The 23,851-nt window shown below is 41.1% G+C and overlaps 1 protein-coding gene across 3 annotated transcripts in view; it reads left to right on the top strand.

Moving 5' to 3' along the window:
* Positions 1 to 23,851, top strand: part of KAT6B (lysine acetyltransferase 6B) — a 207,688-nt gene that overhangs the window by 15,937 nt on the left and 167,900 nt on the right. For all 3 annotated transcript variants that reach the window (XM_025397157.1, XM_025397156.1, XM_025397158.1), the window contains exon 3: positions 137 to 1,015. In XM_025397157.1, the coding sequence (XP_025252942.1) occupies positions 395 to 1,015 (621 nt within the window). In that variant the 5' untranslated portion in view covers positions 137 to 394. The remainder of the gene's footprint in view (positions 1 to 136; positions 1,016 to 23,851) is intronic.

The raw sequence follows: 23,851 nt of genomic DNA, 5'->3' as shown, positions 1-23,851 counted from the left end.
GGCTGTGTTATGTAATACCTGCCTGTCATTACTTCTGTGGTCATTCTGTGTCTGAAAAAGTCATGCTAAAGAATCTTATAGTTTATTTGTGTGAGCTTCATTATTAAGAGTCTTTCCCCTCTTTTTATCCTTTAAGGTCTTGATTTCCCAGTTAAAGATGTTCTTCACCCGAATGCAGTCTTTCCTGTTGGTAAAATAAGACAACCATCAACATTGCCTGTTTGTCTGCTTTTGAAGCTCTTAAGGATGGATGTTTGTAAGATGTTGCTTAATACAGTCTGGAATACTCTGTCCATTTGTTGAATTGTAAATGACTTTCAAATGTGCAAGTTCTGTTAAATACAAAGAGAACCTCTATGGGTAACTTTTGTGTTGAAGAAGTCATTTGTCAACCATGGTAAAACTTGCAAACCCACTTTATACAGAGTGGATTCTTGAAGCTATACAGAAAATAAAAAAGCAAAAGCAAAGGCCCTCTGAAGAGAGAATCTGCCATGCGGTCAGTACTTCCCATGGGTTGGATAAGAAGACAGTCTCTGAACAGCTGGAACTCAGTGTTCAGGATGGCTCAGTTCTCAAAGTCACCAACAAAGGCCTTGCCTCCTATAAGGACCCAGACAACCCTGGGCGCTTTTCATCAGTTAAACCAGGCACTTTTCCTAAGTCAACCAAGGGGTCTAGAGGATCATGTAACGATCTCCGCAATGTGGATTGGAATAAACTTTTAAGGAGAGCAATTGAAGGACTTGAGGAGCCAAATGGCTCCTCCCTGAAGAACATAGAGAAGTATCTCAGAAGTCAAAGTGATCTCACGAGCACCACCAACAACCCAGCCTTTCAGCAGCGGCTGCGACTGGGGGCCAAACGCGCTGTGAATAATGGGAGGTTACTGAAAGATGGACCGCAGTACAGGGTCAATTATGGGAGCTTAGATGGCAAAGGGGCACCTCAGTATCCCAGTGCTTTCCCATCCTCACTCCCACCTGTCAGCCTTCTACCCCATGAGAAAGACCAGGTAAGCAAATGAGTAATGTTCATGCATTCTCACTACTGTCCTTTTGTCTTTTACAGTTTTGCTTAAGTTTTATGTGGACAGAAGTTCTGAGTGAAGTTTGATAGAATTGAATGTTTTGCCTTAGAGCAGGCTTTTGTATATATTGTATAAAATGTATATATTGTATTGCTTTGTGTTGAGGACTTCCTCACTGATTGGCCAAGAATTTAATGGAACAATCATGTGATTTGTTTTTAAGCTCTAATTGCTAATTGGTTGGTGCCTGAAGGGACCAGGAAGGATAATATTAATCGTCCTTCGTCCAGGCAGGGTCATATATATTTCAGAAATCTGCGGAAGGCCATTGTATATTTTTCTCTTTATTACTATTTTCAAAGAAGAATCTACAGACTTCTTCTTATTTTTTTGAGATAGAATCTAGCTCTGTTGCTCAGGCTGGAGTGCAGGCTGGAGTGCAGTGGCACAGTCTCGGCTCACTGCAACCTCTGCCTCCTGGGTTCAAGTGATTCTTCTGCCTCAGCCTCCCAAGTAGCTGGGATTACAGGAGCCTGCCACCACATCCGGCTAATTTTTGTATTTTTAATAGAGACAGGGTTTCACCATCTTGGCCAGGCTGGTCTCAAACTCCTGACCTCAAGTGATGCGCCCGCCTCCGCCTCCGCCTCCCCACGTGCTGGGATTAGAGGCGTAAGCCACTGCGCCCAGCTAGACTTCTTATTTTAATGGTGATAATCTATGCTTTTTTTTTTTTTTTGAGATGGAGTCTTGCTGTTGTTGCCCAGGCTGGAGTGCAATGGCACAATCTTGGCTCACTGCAACCTCTGCCTCCCAGGTTCAAGTGATTCTTCTGCCTCAGACTCCCAAGTAGCTGGGATTACAGGCACATGCCACCATGCCCAGCTAATTTTTGTATTTTTAGTAGAGACGGGGTTTCACCATGTTGGCCGGGCTAGTCTTGAACTCCTGACCTCAGGTGATCCACCTGCTTTGGCCTCCCAAAGTGCTGAGATTACAGGCGTGAGACACCACGCCTGGCTGATAATCCGTGCGTTTAAGAAGTTATTGTAATATGTGACCTAAATCCCTCGTTTCAATTTAAAGTCATTTTTGATTGTCCACTTGTCTGTCTTGTAGGTGAATGTTTATTTTGTCTCATACAGTATCTTTTTAAAATACTCTGATTTCTTGGGACTTATGTTATTTCTATAGTATTTATAAATATATGGCAGAATTCTCCTTACATTGCTGCTACCACTAAGTTTTTGGTTAAGATTTTTCTTTGTTTCAAAGCTACTGTATTTACTTCCCAAACTAAAAACGAAGTAGAGCAGCAGAAAGTGATTTATTGTTCATGTCTAGTTTGAGGGTTTATTCTGTCTTTTGGGTGAGCAGATATATTGATATCAGTTAATTTTATTAATACATGTTACAAAACATTAATCATTGTTGATAGAAAGGTGGTTTTGACTGGGCAGGGTAGCTCCTGCCTGTAATCCCAGCACCTTGGGAGGCCAGGGTGGGAGGATTGCTTGAGCCCAGGAGTTCAAGACTACCCTGGGCAACATAGTGAGACCCCTGTCTCTACAAAAAAAATCAAAGAATTAGCCGGGCTTGGTGAAGCACATCTGTAGTCCCAGCTACTTGGGAGGCTGAGGTGGGAGGATCACTTGAGCATGGGAGGTAGAGGCTGCAGTGATCCTTGATTGTACTCCAGCCTCGGTGACAGAGTGAGATCCTATCTGAAAGATAATGAAAGGAAGAAAGAAAAGGTGGTTTTGGCCAGGCACAATGGCTCATACCTGTAATCCCAGCACTTTGAGAGGCCAAGGTGGGCCAATCGCGTGAGTTCGAGACCAGCCTGGCCAACATGGTGAAACCCTATCTCTACTAAATATACAAAAAAATTAGCCAGGCATGGTTGGGGGCACCTGTAATCCCAGCTATTTGGAGGCTGAGGCAGGAGAATCCCTTGAACCTGGGAGACAGACGAGATCGCGCCACTGCACTCCAGCCTGGGTGACAGAGTGAGACTCTGTCTCAAAAAAAAAAAAAAAAAAAAAGAAATAAAAGGTTTTATCTCATGGGTTACTGCAGCCTTGACCTTTTGGGATCAAGCGCTCCTCCCAAGTAACTGGGAATACAGCGTACGCCACCATGCCCAGCTCAATTTTTAAATTTTTTGTAGAGATGGGGTTTTGCCATGTTGCCTGGGCTAAATGCAGTTTAGAAACAATCGAAACATGCGTGTTAGGAAAAGTTATGCTCCTCTTGTTTGGATACCATGAACCCTTGAAATGGAACGTGTTTTCCTCAGTTCTTAAGCTGGTAGAGGCCCAGCTAAAGCATTTGAGCTTTAGATCAGCCCATGGAAAGGCAAACCACCTAGTCCTACAAATTGGATAGGACCTGGTGGTTTGCCTTTCCATGGGCTGATCTCAAAGGCTGGAGTGCAATGGCGCCACCTCGGCTCACTGCAACCTCCGCTTCCCGGGTTCAAGTGATCCTCTCACCTCAGTTGCCCAAGTAGCTGGGACTACAGGTGCTCACCACTGTGCCCAGCTAATTTGTGTACTTTTTGTAAAGATGAGGATTGGCGATGTTGCCCAGGCTCGTCTCGATCTCCTGGGCTCAAGACATCCTTCTGCCTCGGCCTGCCAAGGTGCTGGGATTACAGGCATGAGCCACTGTGCCCAGCCAACATTTATTTGTTAACTGTATTTTTATTTTGTTAGTCTTCTGCCACATTTATTTGATCCTTAGGTGGTGGTTGTGTTTGTGTAACCAAGCTCTAGTTCTCTGTGAGAGAATGTGGGCATAAAGAAAGAAGTAAACTTATGAAATTTTCTTCTTAATAACATTTGTTTAAAAGAAAATACAAAAAGCGACTGAAATCCTAATTCATATGTCTGACACAGCCAAATCAGGCACCTCTGTTTTTAATTAAAAATATATTATACATATATAATACATATATTATATATACTACATATATGTATAATATGTATAATATATGTATGTATTGTATATTTATATCTATATCTATATATCTATATCTATATATATATTTGAGATGGAGTCTTGCTCTGTCGCCAGGCTGGAGTGCAGTGGCACGATCTCGGTTCACTGCAGCCTCTGCCTCCCGGGTTCAAGTGGTTCCCCTACCCTAGCTTCCAGAGTAGCAGACACTACAGGCACGTGCCACCATGCCTGGCCAATTTTTTGTATTTTTGTAGAAATGGGGTTTCACCATGTTGGCCAGGATGGCCTCAGTCTCCTGACCTCATGATCTACCTGCCTTAGCCTCCCAAAATGCTGGGATTATAGGTGTGAGCCACCGTGCCCAGGCTTAATTAAATATTTTTTAATAAAAAATATTTTATTTTTAGTATAAGCTTTTTAATAAAAGCTTTTTAATAAAAGCTTATACTATGAAGAAATTTATTAAGGGACTATAGAGCCATTTCTTGATGGATTTGGATATCTTTGTTTTTTAAAATATATACACTACCCTAAGGTATGTTAAGGTTTTATAATGAACAGGTACATGGACTAATTCAGGCAGCTTTAGGCAATTTAGCAGTATGTTTCAATAATTTTGTGATCCAGGGGTTATTTTTACTTGTGATGGATGAGTCAGTACAAATTTTCCACAGTCTCTTCTGATCCTTCACTTTAACCTTGCCCATCATTTCTTGCTAACCTTATCATATTTTTTTCAGGCAGCATCTATACACAAGTATTTTTAATCTAAAGGAAAATTCATGTCTGAAAGTATCTAGGATTGAGAGCAGAGTAATTTATTGCTTAGCAGGCAATTGTTACTGCTCTTTTTAAGATGCTGATCTTTAAATTGTTTAGTTAGCATCATGCTATAATGAAGAAAGCTGAGAAATGTTTTCTAGATTTTTTACTTGATGAAATTTGGAGACTAATTCTATTAAGTAATCATTTGATTCTTAAAAAACATAAATAAATAAAAATCAGTTTAAACAAATTTGGCAACATGTTTGTATTCTTTAATAATATAGCATTTTTTCCAGCCGGACACAGTGGCTCGTGCCTGTAATCCCAGCACTTTGGGAGGCTGAGGTGGGCGGATCACCTGAGGTCGGCAGTTCGAGACCAGCCTGACCAACATGGAGAAATTTTGTCTCTTAAAAAATACAAAATCAGCTAGGCGTGGTGCTGCATGCCTGTAATCCCAGCTGCTAGGGAGGCTGAGGCAGGAGAATTGCTTGAACCCGGGAGGTGGAGCTTACAGTGAGCCGAGGTTGCGCCATTCCACTCCAGTTTGGGCAATAAGAGTGAAACTCCATCTCAAAAAAAATAAATAAATAAATAAAAAATGTGAGAAAATTACAACCTAATGTATTACCCTTTGAAATTAAAAGTGGTTTAATAGTTTAAAACCATGTAAACTCACTAAGTAAATTTAATAGAAATTTTTAACCTGGGATCCACAAATGAGCTTGGGTGGGTATCCCACAAGTCTTCTGAAATAGAATGTAAAGCCATGTGTGTATCCACATGTTTTTCTTTTTTTTTTCTTTTCTTTTCTTTTCTTTTCCTGTTTTCTTTTTTTTTTTTTTTTTGAGACATAGTTTTGCTCTTGTCACCCAGGCTGGAGTGCAATGGCACAATCATGGCTCACTGCAACCTCTGCCTCCCAGGTTCAAGTGACTCTTCTGCCTCAGCCTCCTGAGTAGCTGGGATTACAGGTGTGTGTCACTACACCAGGCTAATTTTTTTATTTTTAGTAGAGATGGGGTTTCATTAATGTTGGCCAGGCTGGCCTCGAACTCCTGGCCTCAAGGGCCTCAAGTGATCCATCCACCTTACCTCCCAAAATGCTGGGATTATAGACGTGAGCTACCATGCCCCCATGCCTGCCCTAACTAATGTTGACTTTTTTTTTATTGAGATGGAATCTCGCTCTGTCATCCAGGCTGGAGTGCAGTGGTGCCATCTCGGCTCATTGCAACCTCTGCCTCCTGGTTCAAGTGATTCTCCTGCCTCAGCCTCCCAAGTAGCTGGGACTACAGGCACGCACCACCACGACCGGCTAATTTTAGTATTTTTAGTAGAGACGGGGTTTCTCCATGTTGGCCAGGCTGGTCTCGAACTCGTGATCTCAAGTCATTCACCCGCCTTGGCATCCCAGGGTGCTGGGATTACAGGCGTGAGCCACCATGCCTGGCCATGACTTTCAAGGAAGCTGTTATTCTGGTTATTTTTTTGAGCAGTTATGTTAAATGCAAAACAAAATAAAAATAGTAAGAATAATAGCTAACATTTTGTAAGTGTTAAATGCTGGCACTATTCCAAGTGCTTTACATTTATTATCTCCTTGACTCGTCACAATAACTGCAAGGGAGGTAGATTATTACCCTTATTTTACAGATGAAAAAATGAGGCTGAAAGCTTAAGTGATTTGCCCAAGGTCACTGACAGAGCTAGTGAGTGGTGAAGCCAAGATTCTGACGAGACAGTCTGACTTCAGAGCTCTTTACCACTGGGCAGTACACTGGTCAACAGTGGTGGCTTTTTTTTTTCTTTTTTTGAGACCGAGTCTCGCTCTGTCGCCCAGGCTGGAGTGCAGTGGCACGATCTTGGCTCACTGCAAGCTCCGCCTCCCGGCTTCAAGCCATTCTCTTGCCTCAGCCTCCCGAGTAGCTGGGACTATAGCTGGGACTACAGGCACAGGCCACCATGCCTGGCTAATTTTTTTGTATTTTTAGTAGAGAAGGGGTTTCACCATGTTAGCCAGGATGGTCTCGATCTCCTGACCTCGTGATCTCCCCGTCTCCGCCTGTGGTGGCTTTTTATTAACAGTAAAAGTATCTCTTCCAGTTCTTCAAATGATTAGAAGCAGTTTTGCCCCAACAAATAGATTTCCAGCATTTTAAATTTGGTAGATGCCATGAGCTTATTACGGTTTTTAAAGTAGATACTATTTATAATATTAGCAATATGGAAAGGCAGTAGAGAAAGTAGTAAGTCTGTGTCTAATTAGATTTAACATCATCATCATTCCGATGCATGACTGCTAGGAGGAATACAATGCAAGTTAAAATAGAAGGGCTCCTTCCTTTCTGAAATGTAATTGCACATCTTCTGATAGTCTAGAATTCAAATTGGGTATTACCACACTGGCTCCTTAGCATAAATTCTTTGTATTTATTTAAGAAAGCTCTCTTCGGTGAGGTGATATGGAAATGAATTAAACCACCGAAGATAAAACTTTATCTTTGACTTGGTGAGGGAACTCCTAAAGGATAGTATTAGTGTTTCTCATTAAAAGTAGTAAAGCTCAATTAGGTCAGATTATAAGGACTTTGGAAAGTCAAATATTCTAAGAGAGACTTCCGTTATCACTGCACACTTTGTAGCACTAAGATTCCATTTGAACGTTTGAGCTTTAGCATTTTTATAAAATCAGTTTAGTTCCATTTTAAATAAATTCCTTAGTATTTCACTTTAGTGAAAATGTCTTCATAAAATTTATTAAGCGTCAAATCTTGGTCTGTTTCCAGTGTAGTACATAATGTGGGAATTCTCATTCTAGGTTGGCATCGTAATTGGAAGGTGGGACACTTTCAGTATCAAGTAGGGCTTTTGGTGTTTTTTCTCTTGAAGAAATAATTGTATTAGAATCTTACAAAAAACCTTCAAACATAAACATAATCACAAAAAAGTGATACTGTCAATATCATTACTGTCAATAAGAAAAAAAATGATTTTTTTTTTTTTGATACGGAGTCTCGCTCTGTCGCCCAGGCTGGAGTGCAGTGGCGCGATCTCGGCTCACTGCAACCTCTGCCTCCTGGGTTCAAGCAATTCTCCTGCCTTGGCCTCCTGAGTAGCTGGGAATTACAGGCGTGCATCACTACGCCTGGCTAATTTTTGTATTTTTAGTAGAGACAGGGTTTCACCAGGTTAGAGACAGGGTTTCACTAGGTAGGTCAGGCTGATAAAAATGATTTTTTGTTTGTTTGTTTTTTGAGATAGAGTCTCGCTCTGTTGCCAGGCTGGAGTGCAGTGGCTCGATCTCGGCTCACTACAACCTCCACCTCCCTGGTTCAAGCAATTCTCCTGCCTCAGCCTCTGGAGTAGCTGGGACTACAGGTGCGCGCCACTATGCCCAGCTAATTTTTGTATTTTTAGTAGGAACGGAGTTTCACCATGTTGGCCAGGGTGGTCTCGATTTCTTGACCTAGTGATCCACCTGCCTTGGACTCCCAAAGTGCTGGGATTACAGGCGTGAGCCACCGTACCCGGCCACAAAAATGATTTTTTTTTTTGAGACGGAGTCTCGCTCTGTCGCCCAGGCTGGAGTGCGGTGGCCGGGTCTCGGCTCACTGCAAGCTCCGCCTCCCAGGTTCACGCCATTCTCCTGCCTCAGCCTCCCGAGTAGCTGGGACGGCAGGCGCCCGCCACCTACGCCCGGCTAGTTTTTTGTATTTTTTTAGTAAACACGGTGTTTTACCGTGTTAGCCAGGATGGTCTCGATCTCCTGACCTCATGATTCGCCCGTTTCAGCCTCCCGAAGTGCTGAGATTACAGGCTTGAGCCACCACGCCCGGCAAAAATGATTTTTAAAAGGAGTTCAGATGATCAGAAATGGGGTTGAAAGACAAACGTAGGACTCTTGTCATGTGTGATCTTGGCTTGTTCAGTTGTTTATTCTATTTCTCCTGCGCCTTTTAGGGAGATACTTTGTTAGGGTTTTTGGCAATGTTATTCATATGAAATATTTCTATAAATAGAAGATAAATGTATATCCTAGAGCAGTTGCTTGTTTTGTAGAGATGCCATGAATTAGATAAGTTTATTTTTAGATTTTCCTTTCTTCTGTTTTCTCCATTCTGTTTTCTCCTCTCCAGTCCCCTTAACCCTGCTCTAAAGCAGACCCTCCTCATCTGTTCTGGGACTTTTCCAATAGCCTGTACTTTATGAAGGACCATTCATTAGTCCATATTGTTCTTTGATGTGGCAGGCTTCCAGAAGTCTTTCAGCCCTAGGGGAATTGTTCATAGTCTCAGGCAACTCTGGATCTTTTTTGGCAGAAATGTGTATATTTTTTATCTGCTAATTATAGAGCCTGAATGTCCTCCTGTCTGTTGACCTTCTTAGTTTTCCTTTGAATTGGTATCCTTTGTGTTGCAGATGTCATCTTTCTTGAAGAGTGCTTGATTATGTGTATTTAACTGAAAATCGAATAAATCCCTAAATATTGTAAAATGTGCTCTTCAAAATAACCTGCATTTTGGAATTGGTGTGGGTAAAGTCAGTTTTAGAATCACTAAAGTCAGACAGAAACCTATTGTAATGTGAAAGACGAGGTGGATCAAATACTCGCTGTTACAGGGTCATGGAAGGAAAAAAATTGCAGTTCATCTTCTTCTTATAATTAAGCTTCAGAAGTTCTTCAGAATAGCAGTGTCTGAGGACTGCTTTTGTGAGCTGGTAGTACCAGTTGTTGAGACATTGTTGAGAGAGCACATGAATTGTCTCAAACTAGTTCGTTGGGTCAAGGGAAAGATAAAATGAAGAGTGAATGAGTCTTTCTATTGTACTCTGAGGCATGACAGCGTGTTCCACTTTTGAGCTTTTATCAAGATGGGACTTGTCTAGACTTCTAATGAAATGGGCTTCAGGTAAAGTAGAAACATTATGTCAAGAGGATTTTTGATCAAATAAATGTTAAACATTCTTTTAACTCTTTGGATCTTGGATAGATTTGATACTTGGGATACCTTTACAGTCACACATGATGCTGTCCTGAATGATCAGCAGCTTTCAGGAGTTACTCTTGTATTCCCAGATACACTTGTGATACTTTCAGTGCTAAGAAAATCTATATTCTATAACTTTGAAGTTATTTAACACTTAAGTACTATTTGCTGATTTATTCTGATTTTGTCTTAAATGACAAAGATTTTATTCATCCTTTCTCTTCAAACTTTATTTGACAAATGGTACATTTTAATGTTTCTCAAAAATGAAGGCCTATATTCTTTTTATATGTTTTATCTTTGTATGTTATTTCTTTCATCTTTTTTTTTTTTTCTGAGACAGGGTCTCACTCTGTTACCCAGGCTGCAGTGCAGTGGTTTGATCATGGCTCACTGCAGCCTCGACCTCCCTGGCTCAAGTGATCCTTGATCCTCCCACCTCAGCCTCCTGAGTGACTGGGACTACAGGTGTGCACCACCTTGTCTGGCTAATTTTTTTTTTTTTTTTTTTGAGACAGTCTTATTCTGTTGCCCAGGCTAGAGTGCAGCTGTGTAATCATGGTTTACTGCAGCCTTGACCTCCCTGGGATCAAATGATCAATCCTCCCACCTCAGCCCCCCAAGTAGCTCGGACTACAGGCACACACCACTACACCCAGCTAATTTTTATATTTTTTGTAAAGATAGGGTTTTGCCATGTTGCCCAGGCTGGTCTCGAACTCCTGAGCTTAAGCAGTTCACACACCTCGGCCTCCCAGAGTACTGGGGTTACAGGTGTGAGCCACCATGCTCAGCCTTTTATTTTTAATATATAAGAAATACCTTTTTTTTTTTTTTTTTTTTTAATTTGAGATGGAGTCTCATTCTCTTGCCTAGGCTGGAGTGTAGTGGCGTGGTCTCAGCTCACTGCAACCTCCGCCTCCCAGGTTAAAGCAATTATCCTGCCTCGGCCTCCCAAGTAGCTGGGATTACAAGCATGCGCCATCACGCCTGGCTAATTTTTTTATATATTTAGTAGAGATGGGGTTTCACCATATTGGCCGGGCTGGTCTCGAACTCCTGACCTTGTGATCCACCCGCCTCAGCCTCCCAAAGTGCTGGGATTAGAGGCATGTCCCCCCCAACGCCCGACTCATTGTTTGTTTTATCATGACAGTAGCAATGTGTTTTAATTGTAAAATTCTTGACTTTTTGTTTTGTTTATAAACTTCCTTTTCTTGGCCCTGTGCATTAAACTACAGTAGATTAGGTGAAACTGTTCTCTGATCACACTAGCATTTAAAATATGAACCTGAATCTTCTCAGGTACTTTCATCTCTCCAATCTATTAATGTTTCTGAGTACATAAACATCAATTAGCTCACCAAATTAAAGTTAGCAAATGCGTCAGTCATGTAATTTGCTTGTGACATTTTGAGTTAGCAGGGCCATGAGGGAAGTATGTTTTTGTGAGTGGGTGTGCTTATCTGTCTGTCTTCAGGTGGTGATGGAAAGTGGTACATGTAAGAGAAGGAGTTGTGGCAGTGGATATGTGAAATGCTAAATGTATATGTGCCTCTGCTTGGGGCAGAACCACTTTACCAGAGAAGTCTCCAAAAGTTGCAAACTACATATTCTTTTTCCTTATATAAGTGAATCTTTTAATTAGTGTAATATTATGTAGAGTGTATTTTTTTTTCTGATTTTGTTTTTTGACAGGTGATATTTTGAGAACTCTGCAAAATGAGCAATCTAGACAAAGTTTTAGAACAAATGTTACTAGATTTAAACTATGAGGCTGGTCTCTGCAAAAATACAAAATAAATACTAATCAGTGGTCTAAGCAAAATCCAGGAAGGATTTGTGTTAATTTGACAAGTGAGTTTAGAATTCTTTAGCCACTATTTTTTAGAAACCAGCTTTGTTCATACATCCTTTCTCTAATTTGCCTCACTTTTGATCTTTGACAAACCAGCTGCAATTTGGTTTCATTAACAAACTTAACTGGTTAACAGATGTTTTGGCTCTATTTTGTCCTTTCTATTAGAAACAGCATAGGCGTATGTAGAAACCATGCTGGGCCTTTTCCTGTCTGTAGCTAGACAGGCGTTACAGAAGAGCAACCTAATTTTACTTACAAGTTCAATTTTTCTTCCTCAGTATTATTGTTATAGGTATACAAACATTTTAGTTTTGTTTCCCCCATCAAGGAGGTCTTTTGTTGTTAATAGTCTTCCATCTGTTATTCCAGTATATACTCCTCACCCCCCTTTTTAGCATTGCAAAATCTTAGCATGCAGGGTAATAGGTACTATTGCCGGAGAGGTAATTGAGATATCAGCGACTCTTCCACAGTTCAAGGGAAGGAGTGGGACTAGCCTGGTGAATTTAGATAATTTCTTCCGTCTTCTTTGATGTCAGTGAGCTGCCATATGGAGAGCAGTGAGGCCTGCAGGAAGGAGGTGAGCCTTGGTCTGGGCTGCCTGGGGTGTTCAGAGTGATATGGGCTGAGAGCCAGAGGCAGAGCTTGACTGTTTCTGTAGTAGTTTCTGATGTGACCAGCCCTGCTTTTTGTCCAAGGTTTCCCTGCCATGCTTGCACCCTATGGGTATGATGAAGTTTAAGAAACAGATCATAAACATTATATTGGGAAAGAGAAACAATAGTAAGAAGAGAAAAGAACGTATTAAAATCTAGTAATAAGGCCATTAAAAGATGACTCCCATTTGATATTTGACCAACTTGTTTTCAAAATTAGTATTGTAGACACTTCTATCTTATAACAAAACCCAGCTTTAGCTATTGAGCTTTGAGTTGTGAGTAAAGCAGCAGAAAACAGGATCTGCTGGTGGAAGAGTATTGGCTGTTTGAAGAACACCGGCTGTTCCAGGTAGACTCCTGGCAATGTGTGTGCAGACCTGGGAAAGGTAGGCATGGAGGGAGCTAGGAAGATACTTCTCTCCTAACCTTTATAATTTATAAAATCAGAGTATTTCAGAAATATTGAAAGAGTAGTATGGTAAACACTCTATTTCTTTCACATAGATTCACCAATTTTAACATTTTGCCACATTCTTTCTCTTCTTTTATGTGTGTATATGTATATGTTTTTATACATGGGTGTGCGTGTATATATACAGCACATTTATATATTCACAATTTTGGCTGAACTGTTGGAAACTAAATGGTGAATATTATATTTCACCCCTAAATACTTAATAATATATCAAAAACATTCCCTTATATACTATACTATTATGCAAAAAATTTGGCAGTGGAATGAGTGTTAACTGACAGTCCGTATTTCCCCAGATGGACCCAAAAATCTCATTTATAACTTTTGACTTTTTTTGAGATGGAGTCTCGCTCTGTTGCCCAGGCTGGAGTGCAGTGATATGATCTCAGCTCACTGCAACCTCCATCCCCCCAGGTTCAAGCAATTCTCTTGCCTCAGCCTCCTGAGCAGCTGGGACTACAGGTGTGTGCCACCATGCCGGGCTAACTTTTTTGTAGTTTTAGTGGAGATGGGGTTTCGCCAGGTTGGCCAGGCTGGTCTTGAACTCCTGACCTCAGGTGATCCACCCACCTAGGCCTCCCAAAGTGCTGGGATTAAAGGCATGAGCCACTGCGCCTGGCCAACTTTTGACTTTTCATCCAGGATCCAACCAAAGATCATATATTGCATTTGGCTGTCATGTCACCTTTAATAGAGAACAGTTTTCCCTCCTTTTTGCTTCTGAAGACATTGACATTTTTGAAGTCTAGGGTAGTTGTCTTGTAGGATGTCCCATAATTAGTATTTGTCTGACTGTGTCCTCATGATTAGATTCAGAGTAAACGTTTTTGACAAGAATAGCGGGGTCTGGGAGTGGTGGCTCACACCTATAATCCCAGTAGTTCGGGAGGCTAAGATGGATGGATTGCTTGAGCTCAGAAGTTTGAGACCAGCCTGGGAAACATGGCGAAACCCCGTTTCTACAAAAAATACAAAAAAATCATCCAGGTGTGGTGGCACGTGCCTGTAGTCCCAGCTACTTGGGAGGCTGAGATGGAAGGAATGCTTGAATCTGGGAGACTTAGGTTGCCGTGAGCCAAGGTCGCACCACTGTGCTCCAGCCTGAGCAACAGGGTGCGACTCTGTCTCAAAAAGAAAAAAGAAAAGAAAAAATACTGTATGGGAGATGTTGTGTATTTCTTCTTATGATATACCAGGAGATAAATAATTTCAGGTTGTCTCATTACTGGTGGTGCTTATTTTATCAGTTGGTTAAGGTGGCATCTACTAGATCTTTGTTTATAAAGGCACCTTTTCCCTTTTGTAATTAACAAGCAGTCTGTGCAACGATACTTTGAAAGCAAGTGAGTAACCTTTCACCCAGTGTGTATTAGTTTTCTATTGCTGCTGTAACAAATTACAGCAACTTAGTGGCTTAACACAACACAAATGTATTGTCTTACAGTTCAGTAGGTCAGAAGTCCAACGTGTTTCTTAGGTTAAAATCAAGGTGAGGGCAAAGTAATGTTCTTTTGTGGAGGCTCTAGGAGAGGATCTTTTCCCTTGCTTTTTTGAGCTTTAGAGGCTGCCCATATTCCTTGACTCATGGTCCCTTCCTCCATCTTCAAAGCCATCAGTGTTGCATCTCTCTGACTATTCTTCCATAGTCACATCTCCCTCTTACCACATCCTGGACAGCTTCTTGGCTTTTAAAGGCTGCATATTATTAGATTGAGCCCATTTGGATAATCCAGATAATGCCCTTATCTCACAGTCCTTAACTTTATCATATCTGCAAGGTTATTTTGCCATGTAAGGTTCTAGGCATTAGGAAGTAGACATTTTGGGGGGGCCCATTATTTTGCCTGCCACACAGGGTTTAGTATTGTCACCTAAATCAAATTTTGCATTGGGGGTTGCAAATCATTGAAGGTTTTGGGCTATGGTGGACCATGATCAAGTCTGCTTAGAAAGGAATGAGGGCCAGGTGCGGGTGGCTCACATCTATAATCCCAGTGCTTTGGGAGGCCAAGGCGGGTGGATCACTTGAGGCCAGGAGTTTGAGATCAGCCTGGACAACGTAGTGAGATCCTATCTCTAGAAAAAATTTTAAAAAATTATCCAAGTGTGGTGGCACAGAACTGTAGTCCTAACTCTTTGGGAGGCTGAGGTGGGAGGATTGCCTGAGTCCAGGAGTTTGAGGCTGCAGTGAGCTATGATCGTGCCACTGCACTCCAGCCTGGGCGACTGAGTAGGACCCTATTTCTTAATTTAAAGAAAAAAAAAAAAGGAAAAAATAACCAGAAAGGAATTAATCACAGTTTATGGGAGTAATGCTAGCTGAAGACTGGGAGTCAAGAGGCCTGAGTTTTGAGTCTCATGGTACATCCTGAGTCATTTCCAGGAGGGCAGGAATGGGGGCTGCCTCTTGCCTCCACTTCATGTCCCTTTACTCACTAGTTGAAGAACTGAAGAATGGATTTGACACTAATAGCTTCAGAGTTTTTAACAATAGAAGTTTGGATGTGCAATTTTTTTTTTTTTTTTTTTTTGAGACAGGATCTCGCTCTGTTGGCCAGGCTGGAATGCAGTGGTGCAGTCATGGCTCACTGCAGCCTTGACCTCCCAGGCTCAAGCACTCCTCCCACCTCAGGCTCCTGGAAATTACAGGGGTGTGTGCCACCATGCCCAGCTAATTTTTGTATATTTGGTAGGCATGGGTTTTGCCATGTTGCCCAGGCTGGTCTCGAACTCCTTGGCTCAAGCAATCCACCCACCTTGGCCTCCCAAAGTTTTGGGATTACAAGTGAGAGCCGCTATGCCTCGCCCAAAATGATTTTTGAGAAGTACATTTAAAGTTGTAGAGAAAGATCTTTCATTTAAATGCCCACAGGGTGCATGAAAAATACAAGGTGCTTTATCAAGATGGGCTCTTTGGCTCATGCCTGTATTCCCAGCATTTTGGAAGGCCGAGGCGGGTGGATCTCTTGAGGTCTGGAGTTCGAGACCAGCCTGGGCAACATGGTGAAACCCCATCTCTACTAAAAATGTAAAAGTTAGTAGTGTGGTGGCTCGCGCCTGTAGTCCCAGCTACTGGGGAGGCTGAGGCCAGAGAATCTCTTGAACCCTTGAGGTGGAGATTGTGGTGAGCCAATATTGTGCCACTGTACGAGCAAGACTCCATCTCAGGAACTCCTGACCTCAAGTGATCCACCCACATTGGCCTCCCAAAGTGCTGGGATTATAGGCGTGAGCCACTGTGCCCTGCCTCTTTGATATTTTAAAGACTAAGTAACAGCTGAAGAATTTTATGTCTTTTATTTATTTATTTATTTATTTATTTATTTGTTTAGACAAAGTCTTGCTTTGTTGCCCAGGCTGGAGCGCAGTGGCACAATCTTGGCTCACTACAGCCACCACCTCTCAGGTTCAAGCAATTCTCATGCCTCAGCCTCCTGAGTAGCTGGAATTACAGATGCCTGCCACCATGCCCAGCTAATTATTTTTTAGTAGAGATGGGGTTTCACTGTGTTGATGAGGTTGGTTTTGAACTCCTGGCCTCAAGAGATCCACCCACCTCGGCCTCCCAAAGTGCTGGGATTACAGGCGCCAGCCACTGTGCCTGGCCTATATCTATAATTTAAATTAGAACCGTCAATTAGAGAAGTCTAAATAGGCTGAAAAAGAAACTCGTTTATTTAAAAAACAAAAATGACATGCAGATGGATGTATATTCTTTTAGTTTTTAGTAAAAATTCAGAAAAATAAACAAGAACTTAAGGTAATGAGCCTCTAGAATTCTTCATTTTATTTCATTTCAGTGTTTCAGTAGAGTCTTCTGCAGTAGCTACAGTTAGTTGGAAGGTTTTGGAAATTCTGAGTATTCCAATTGTTGAAGAATAACTCGCTAGCTTAATAAATATGTTTCCTAGAGCTGATAAAAAAGATGATTTTTTTCATCTGATGAGCTCTGACCCTCTATAAACCTTCTAACTTATTTCATTTTCCACCAGCTACAGAAATATAACAAGATGCCAACAATTACATCCTCGTGGAGCATGTATACCAGCTTATAAAACCACCCTTTGTTGGAAAATTGTGTAATATCTTGATTTCAATTTGGCATGGCATGTTGGTTAGCAGTAAATCTTGCTAGTGTATGAACACAAGCCTGCAGGCAGTTTGGAGAACATTGATCAGGTGTAAATTGTATATATTTTTCTCGCTTCTAAAAATTTTATAGCAGAATGAAATAAAGAGCTAGCATTGAGAATACCACTTTTTCGGTTGTTTTTTATTTTTTATTTTTATTTATTCATTTTTATTATACTTTAAGTTCTAGGGTACATGTGCACAGTGTGCAGATTTGTTACATATGCATACATGTGCTATGTTGGTTTGTAGGTTGTTTTTTATTTTGACGTGTATCTTGTGAAGAGTGCCTTCTCTCTCCTGAAATCCATGATTTGTGTCTCTGACCATTTAGTTTCCCCATTTAGTATCTGACACACAGCAAAAGCAAATGTGTATTTGTGCCTTATACAGTGTGCATTATAAGTAGTTAATACTAGATTTGAAGGCTGTACAGAAAACATGCAAGAAGATATTAATATTAAACACTTAGTGCTTATTGTACACCAAGTAATGTTCTAAGCATTTAATATATACAATATAATTTTGTATGAACTCTGAGAGATAAGTACTGTTTTAAATTGAATTTTACAGATGAAGAAACAGGCCAAATAAGGTGACTTGCCCAAGAGTACACAGGAAGTGTTGGAGCTGGTGTTTCAATCCTGGTGCACAGGCAGAGTGTAGTGTAGTCACTTTATGACCTTCTGCCTCTCATTTCTTCAGGCGAAATCAACACATACCTAGAGAATTCTTGTAATATATAAAACACTGTAGTAGCTATATAATATGGAAGTTACCACATTATTTAAATGGTAATAAAAGTGATCAGTTGAGGCTAGGCACGGTGTCTCACGCCTGTAATCCCACTACTTTGGGAGGCTGAGGCAGGAGAATCACTTGAGGCCAGTAGTTTGAGACCAGCCTGGGCAACATGACAAAACCCCATCTGTACTAAAAATACAAAACTTAGCTGGGCTGGGCATGATGGCTCACACCTGTAATCACTTTGGGAGGCTGAGGCGAGCGGATCACCTGAGGTCAGGAGTTCAAGACCAGACTGACCAACATGGAGAAACCCCGTCTCTACTAAATATGCAAAATTAGCTGGGCGTGGTGGCACATGCCTGTAATCCCAGCTACTTGGGAGGCTGAGGCGGGAGAATCACTTGAACCTGGGAGGCGGAGGTTGCGGTGAGCTGAGATCACACCGTTGCACTCCAGCCTGAGCAATAAGAGCGAAACTCCGTCTCAATAAATAAATAAATAAATACATAAATAAGCCGGGTGTGGTGACGCACACCTGTAATCCCAACTACTCAGGAGGCTGAGGCAGGAGAATCACTTGAACCCCGAATGCTGAAGGTGCAGTGAGCAGAGATCGCACCACTGCACTCCAGCCTGGGCGACAGATCAAGACTCTGTCTCAAAGGTAAAAAAAAAAAAAAAAAAAAAAAGATCCATTGAAACATGCTGATACATACAGCTGTTCTTCCTTTTCAGATGACCAGTGGGGTGATCTTCACTTTTAGAGCAATTGAAATTTTCTTTCAAGATTGAATAATAACAACCAACATTTATAAAATGCTTTACTATGAGGCAGGCAGTACTTGAAGTGCTTTGTGTGCAACCTGTCTGTAAGGTAGGACTATTCATTCTTCGTTTACAAAGGAAGAAGCTGAGGCATGTGAGGTGAAAGGACTTGCCCAAGGTTACCTAGCTATTAATGTGGTAGAGCTAGAGCCAGGATTCAGACCCAGGCATCCAAGCTCCTTGATCTGTACATGTAACCATTATACTACATTGCCCTTCATTTTCCTGATGAAGAAAACTTCTTTTAATGAGGAGATATTGAAAATAGTTTCATATTAGGTTCTTATAAACATGAGCCTTTAAGTGCCTTTTTAGTGTTTATAATAGGCGTCACTGAGAAGATTGTTAAAATTTATAGGAGGATATCGTTAAAGTAGCTTTTCCCAAATGATGTTCTGAGGAAGAAGGAAGTACTCTGCAAGAAATTAATGATGCTAATAATAGTCTGAGATTTAAAGTGCCTGAGTAGTTCTAAAATTTACCTTGCCTAACCCAAGATGATTTGACGATGGGCCTCTCTCCTCTCTCTTTCTCTTCATAGCAGCCATTCAGTTGTCTAGAAATCTTTGCATTTGGTTAAGCAGTTTGGATAGTGCTGATATAAGGTTATAGTGCGAATTCCTTTCCTCATTTCTTCTAAATACACATCCCAAGGGAAACCATTGATTAATTAAAGTTGGAGTTTGTGCTTCAGAATAGAAAACCAAAAATCATCAAATTCACCCCTTATCTCTATTATGTATTGATTTAGTACTGTTTGTGTGATTCTTTAAATGTAGTATAAAACTTTAGAGTTGCAGGAGATCTTTGAGATCACCAAGTCCAGGGTTTTAAAGCTAAGGTTCAAGGAGCCCTTTTTCTGGGGTTTGTAGACCTCTGAAATTATATGCAAAAAGAGTATTTTTCTGGAGCTTCTTGCCCCTCCTCTCCTTCAGCAGGTCATCCGACCTAGGCCAGTGTTTCCCAGACTTTGCTGCACATTAGAATTACTGGAGGAGCTTTTAAAAGTTAGATGCCCAGATCACACCTCCATGCTGCTTAAATAAAAACGTTGGAGTGGGAGTCAGGCATTAGAACTTTTTGAAGTTTCCCTGTGATGCCAGCATGCATCACAGGCTTTCTTCTTTACTAGATGAGCAAGTAGGATCTACTTATGCGGCTGAGGAAGCAATCTAGAGATGTTAATTGGTCAGGGCTCTGCTTCCTGCTAAAAGAGATTTTAGAGATCATTCTGAAGGAGTCTTGTGGGGAAGTGGCTCTGGAACCAGAATGCTTAGGTTCAAATCCCAAGTTTTCCTCAGCTGACTAATAGGGATGATAATAGCACCAACCACACTGGGATAGTCGCTTTTTGAGCTACAGAGGTGGTAAGCTTGTCCTCAGCCTCTACAGAAAGGTCGGCTGAACAGAACCCAAGGCGGTGGAGGGACGGCAGCCCCCAGCACTCCATTCTGCTGTCCTGTTTGGGAAGGAAAAGCTGTAAACCGATGTCCTCATTACCTTCTAATGAAGACCTCCTGTCCTCTTACTCTGGTCACATAGGCCAAGAATGGCTAGAGTCCGTTTCTCTTTGTGGCTCCTTCCACCCCACCTCATGTTATTTAAGTAATTAGAAAAGGCCTCTATTATTTTCAGAGTAACACATGCTCCTTGTACAGACTTTGAAAACAGAAAGATTTGGAGATGATACATTATCACTGCAAATTTGACTGTAAAGATAACTACTGTTGAAAGTGTGTATTTTCTTCCAGTCTTTTTTCCTACATGTAAATATGTATGCTGTATTTAAATAGAAAGAAGACTGCGTGAGCTATATAATTTTGTATCTTCCTTCCTAAATTTAAAATCTGTTGTGAGCCTTGTCCCATATTTTTGATTATTCTTTGAAGCTAAATAGCCGCATAGTATTTATGTCTTTATCCTTCAAAATTTAAGGTGTTCCTAAATCTTTTGCTATTACAAATAATACCGCTACTAAAAATTTGTGCATGCGTGGATAATTATTTCCCATAGAATAGATTATTACAGGAGGTAATTATGAGGCATGACTATGAATTCTTTTTCTAAAGCTTTTGAAGCATATTATCAAAAACTGTTCCAAAAAGGTAGTACCAATTTATACTTGTGGGCAGAGTGTAAGGGAGTGTGGGCATCTAATTGATTACTAATGCTTACCTTTTGTCTTGTTAATGTAGTAGAGGGAAGAATGGATCCTTAGGAGTTACTTTGCATTTCTTTGATTACTAATGACTTGGACGTTTTTAAATGATTAATGGCCATTGCTCAATAACAGTGTTGTGGTTATTTCCCCATCCTTATTCCTATGCTCTGCAGATAAGCATCTTCAACTCTTTCAACCACGTTTAGTCTGGCTTCTTAGGGAAGTTGGAGGTCTGTAATATTCTTATGCTGTTGTTTCTTATTTTTAAATTTTAGACATTATCTATTGACTTCTTGCGAGTGTAGGTAAGGATAAAGGTCCCGCATACACATACACTTTTCTCTTTCCCTTTGCCCCTATCATCTCAATATACACTAGTTTTATATAGGTAAGTATATGTATTCAGTGCTTACATTTTTATGAGTTTGTAAATATTCACACGTGAGCCATCAAAAATTTTTTTTTTGTTTTTTTGAGACAGGGTCTCTCTCTGTCACCCAGGCTGGAGTGCAGTGGCCCGATCTCAGCCTACTGCAACCTCCACCTCCTGGGTTCAAGCGATTCTCTTGCCTCAACCTCTAAAGTAGCTAGGACTACAGGTGCGCGCTACCATACCCAGCTAATTTTTGTATTTTTGTATTTTTTTGAGATGGAGTCTCGCTCTGTCGCCTAGGTTGGAGTGCAGTGGCGCAATCTCGGCTCACTGCAACCTCCACCTCCCAGGTTCAGGCGATTCTCCTGCCTCAGCCTCTGGAGTAGCTGTGACTACAACCGCATGCCACCACACCCAGCTAATTTTTGTATTTTTGTACAAGTGTGAGCCACCATGCTCGGCCACAATTTTTTTGTTTTTTTGTAGAGACAGGGTCTCCCTATGTTGCTTAGACTAATCTTTAACTCCTGGGCTCAAGTGATCCTCCTGCCTCAGCCTCCCACTGTTGAGATTACAGGCATGAGCCACCACGCCCTGACCTAGATTTCTGACAGATATAAAGCTACTACATGATTTATTTTAAAGGCATTATAAATTAGTAAGGACAGTAAAAATGTGGCCGGGCGCAGTGGCTCACAACTATAACCCCAGCACTTTGGGAAGCCGAGGCGGGTGGATCACCTGAGGTCAGGAGTTCGAGACCAGCCTGGCCAACATGATGAAACCCCGTCTTTACTAAAAATACAAAAATTAGCCAGGTGTGGTAGCATGTGACTGTAGTCCCAGCTACTCGGGAGGCGGAGGTTGCAGTGAGCCGAGTTCGCCCCACTGCATTTCAGCCTGGGGAACAGAGCAAGACTCCGTCTCAAAAAAAAAAAAAAAAAAAAAAGAAGAAGCAGCAGAAGAAGAAAAGAAAAAGTATGATCCTGGGCATGGTGGCACGTGCCTGTAATCCCAGCTACTCGGGAGGGAGGTTGAGGCTGCAGTGAGCTGTGATCATCCATTCCATTCCAGCTTGGGCGACAGAGCAAGAAATACCCTGTCTTAAAAAAAAAAAAAAGAAAGAAAGAAAGGAAAAAAGAAATTTAGGTCTCTGCTAGTACTCAGCTTCACTTTCCTCTTTGACAGTTTAAATTTAACTAATTTTCAACTTTTTTTTTTTTTTTTTTACCACTTAGCCTCTTTTAACCTTTGGAGCTATCCAGCTTTGCTTCAGAATGTAGGGGAGAAGGCAGAGGCAAGTGGCCTCCATTGTACAGTATTCCCATTTCCAAGGCTTTCTGGAATATGTATATCACTTATGTCATTTTCCCTTTGAATTCTGGTGGTCTGTAGGGTCACAGACAGCCTATATGTCAGCCTGTGTTCCACTATCTCCTTAAGATCATCTTGTGAACCTGAGGATTCAGAAAAGAATTTATTTTAGCTGATTAGATATTGGCTGTAATGACAAAAAGTGCATTTGTTAGAGATCCTTGTTGTATTGAATCTGACACAGTTGAAAGAGAGTGGGCTTCTTTTCTTTTCTTTTCTTTTTGAGATGGAGTCTCCCTCTGTCACCCAGGCTGGAGTGCAATGGCTTGATCTTGGCTCACTGCAACCTCCGCCTCCCAGGTTCAAGCGATTCTCCTGCCTCAGCTGCCCGAGTAGCTGGGATTGCAGGCACCTGCCACCACCACTGGCTAATTTTTTTAGTTTTAGTAGAGACGTAGTTTCTCCATGTTGGCCAGGCTGGTCTCAAACTCCTGACCTCAAGTCTGTATAAATGTCTGTACCAAAAAGCCTGTATATGTTCTGTAAAGATGCAGCCATCCATTTTAACCCCCCTCAGGTTATTTATTTATTTATTTATTTGGAGACAGGGTCTTGCTCTGTCACCCAGGCTGGTGTGCAGTGACGCGATTTCAGCTCACTGCAACCTCTGCCTCCTGGGTTCAAGTGATTCTCCCACTTCAGCCTCCTGAGTAGCTGGTATTATAGGCATGGGTGCCCCCTGCCCTCACCTGACTACCACAGGTGTTTTAAATCTGAGGTTAGTTGAATCCACACATACAGAGGTCCAATTGTGTGTAAAGATTAAAAGCTTTACTTCATTGGCCCTGTGTGTTCTTCTCCGAAAACAGCTTTCCAAAGGCAGCCACAGTTAGTGGTTTGTATGTATTCTTACAGGGCTTTTTAAAGCACTTGTAAGCTAATATTATACATATGTTTATATATTTCTTCTAACAGAAATTGGGATCAGACTTTGAGTGTTTTTTTCTTCTGAAAATTTTTTAGATATATAAGACATGTACAAGTACATTTCTTCTTGAAAAAGTTCTAATAGCAGAAAGAAAGTCTCACACAAACTCCCTGAGTCTCAGTTATCTTATCTTTAAAATGGGAATGATTATATATTCCTCATAGGGTTGTTAATTAGAGTTTAATGAAATTGTGCATTTAGGTGGCCTAACACAGAGCCTGTTCAGTAACAAAAATGTGCTAGTTATTTTGAACATGTATCAGCTCTGGAATTTTTAATGAAGAACATTTTGGCATATTACTATGTAGTTTGACAATGATCTTTTGATTTGCTCAGTCCTTTCTCAAGGTCCTACAGAAGAAAAGGAGAGTCTTAAATGTTTTCCTTCATAGCTTTGTATGCTATAAATATAAGTTTAGTTTAATAGCAGAGTTTTTCTTTCTTTTTTGAATTAGTTATTTGGATTGCTTCCTCTCTACACCCTTCAAGCCAAAAGCTCAGAGTTTCCCAAACCAAAGTGTGCCTCAATCACAATTTTTACCAGTTTTATATACTGTCTGTATTAAT

The sequence above is a fragment of the Theropithecus gelada genome, chromosome 9 (assembly GCF_003255815.1).
Source record: "Theropithecus gelada isolate Dixy chromosome 9, Tgel_1.0, whole genome shotgun sequence".
Lineage (NCBI taxonomy): Eukaryota > Metazoa > Chordata > Mammalia > Primates > Cercopithecidae > Theropithecus > Theropithecus gelada.
This window is presented reverse-complemented; position numbering and strand designations above follow the sequence as displayed.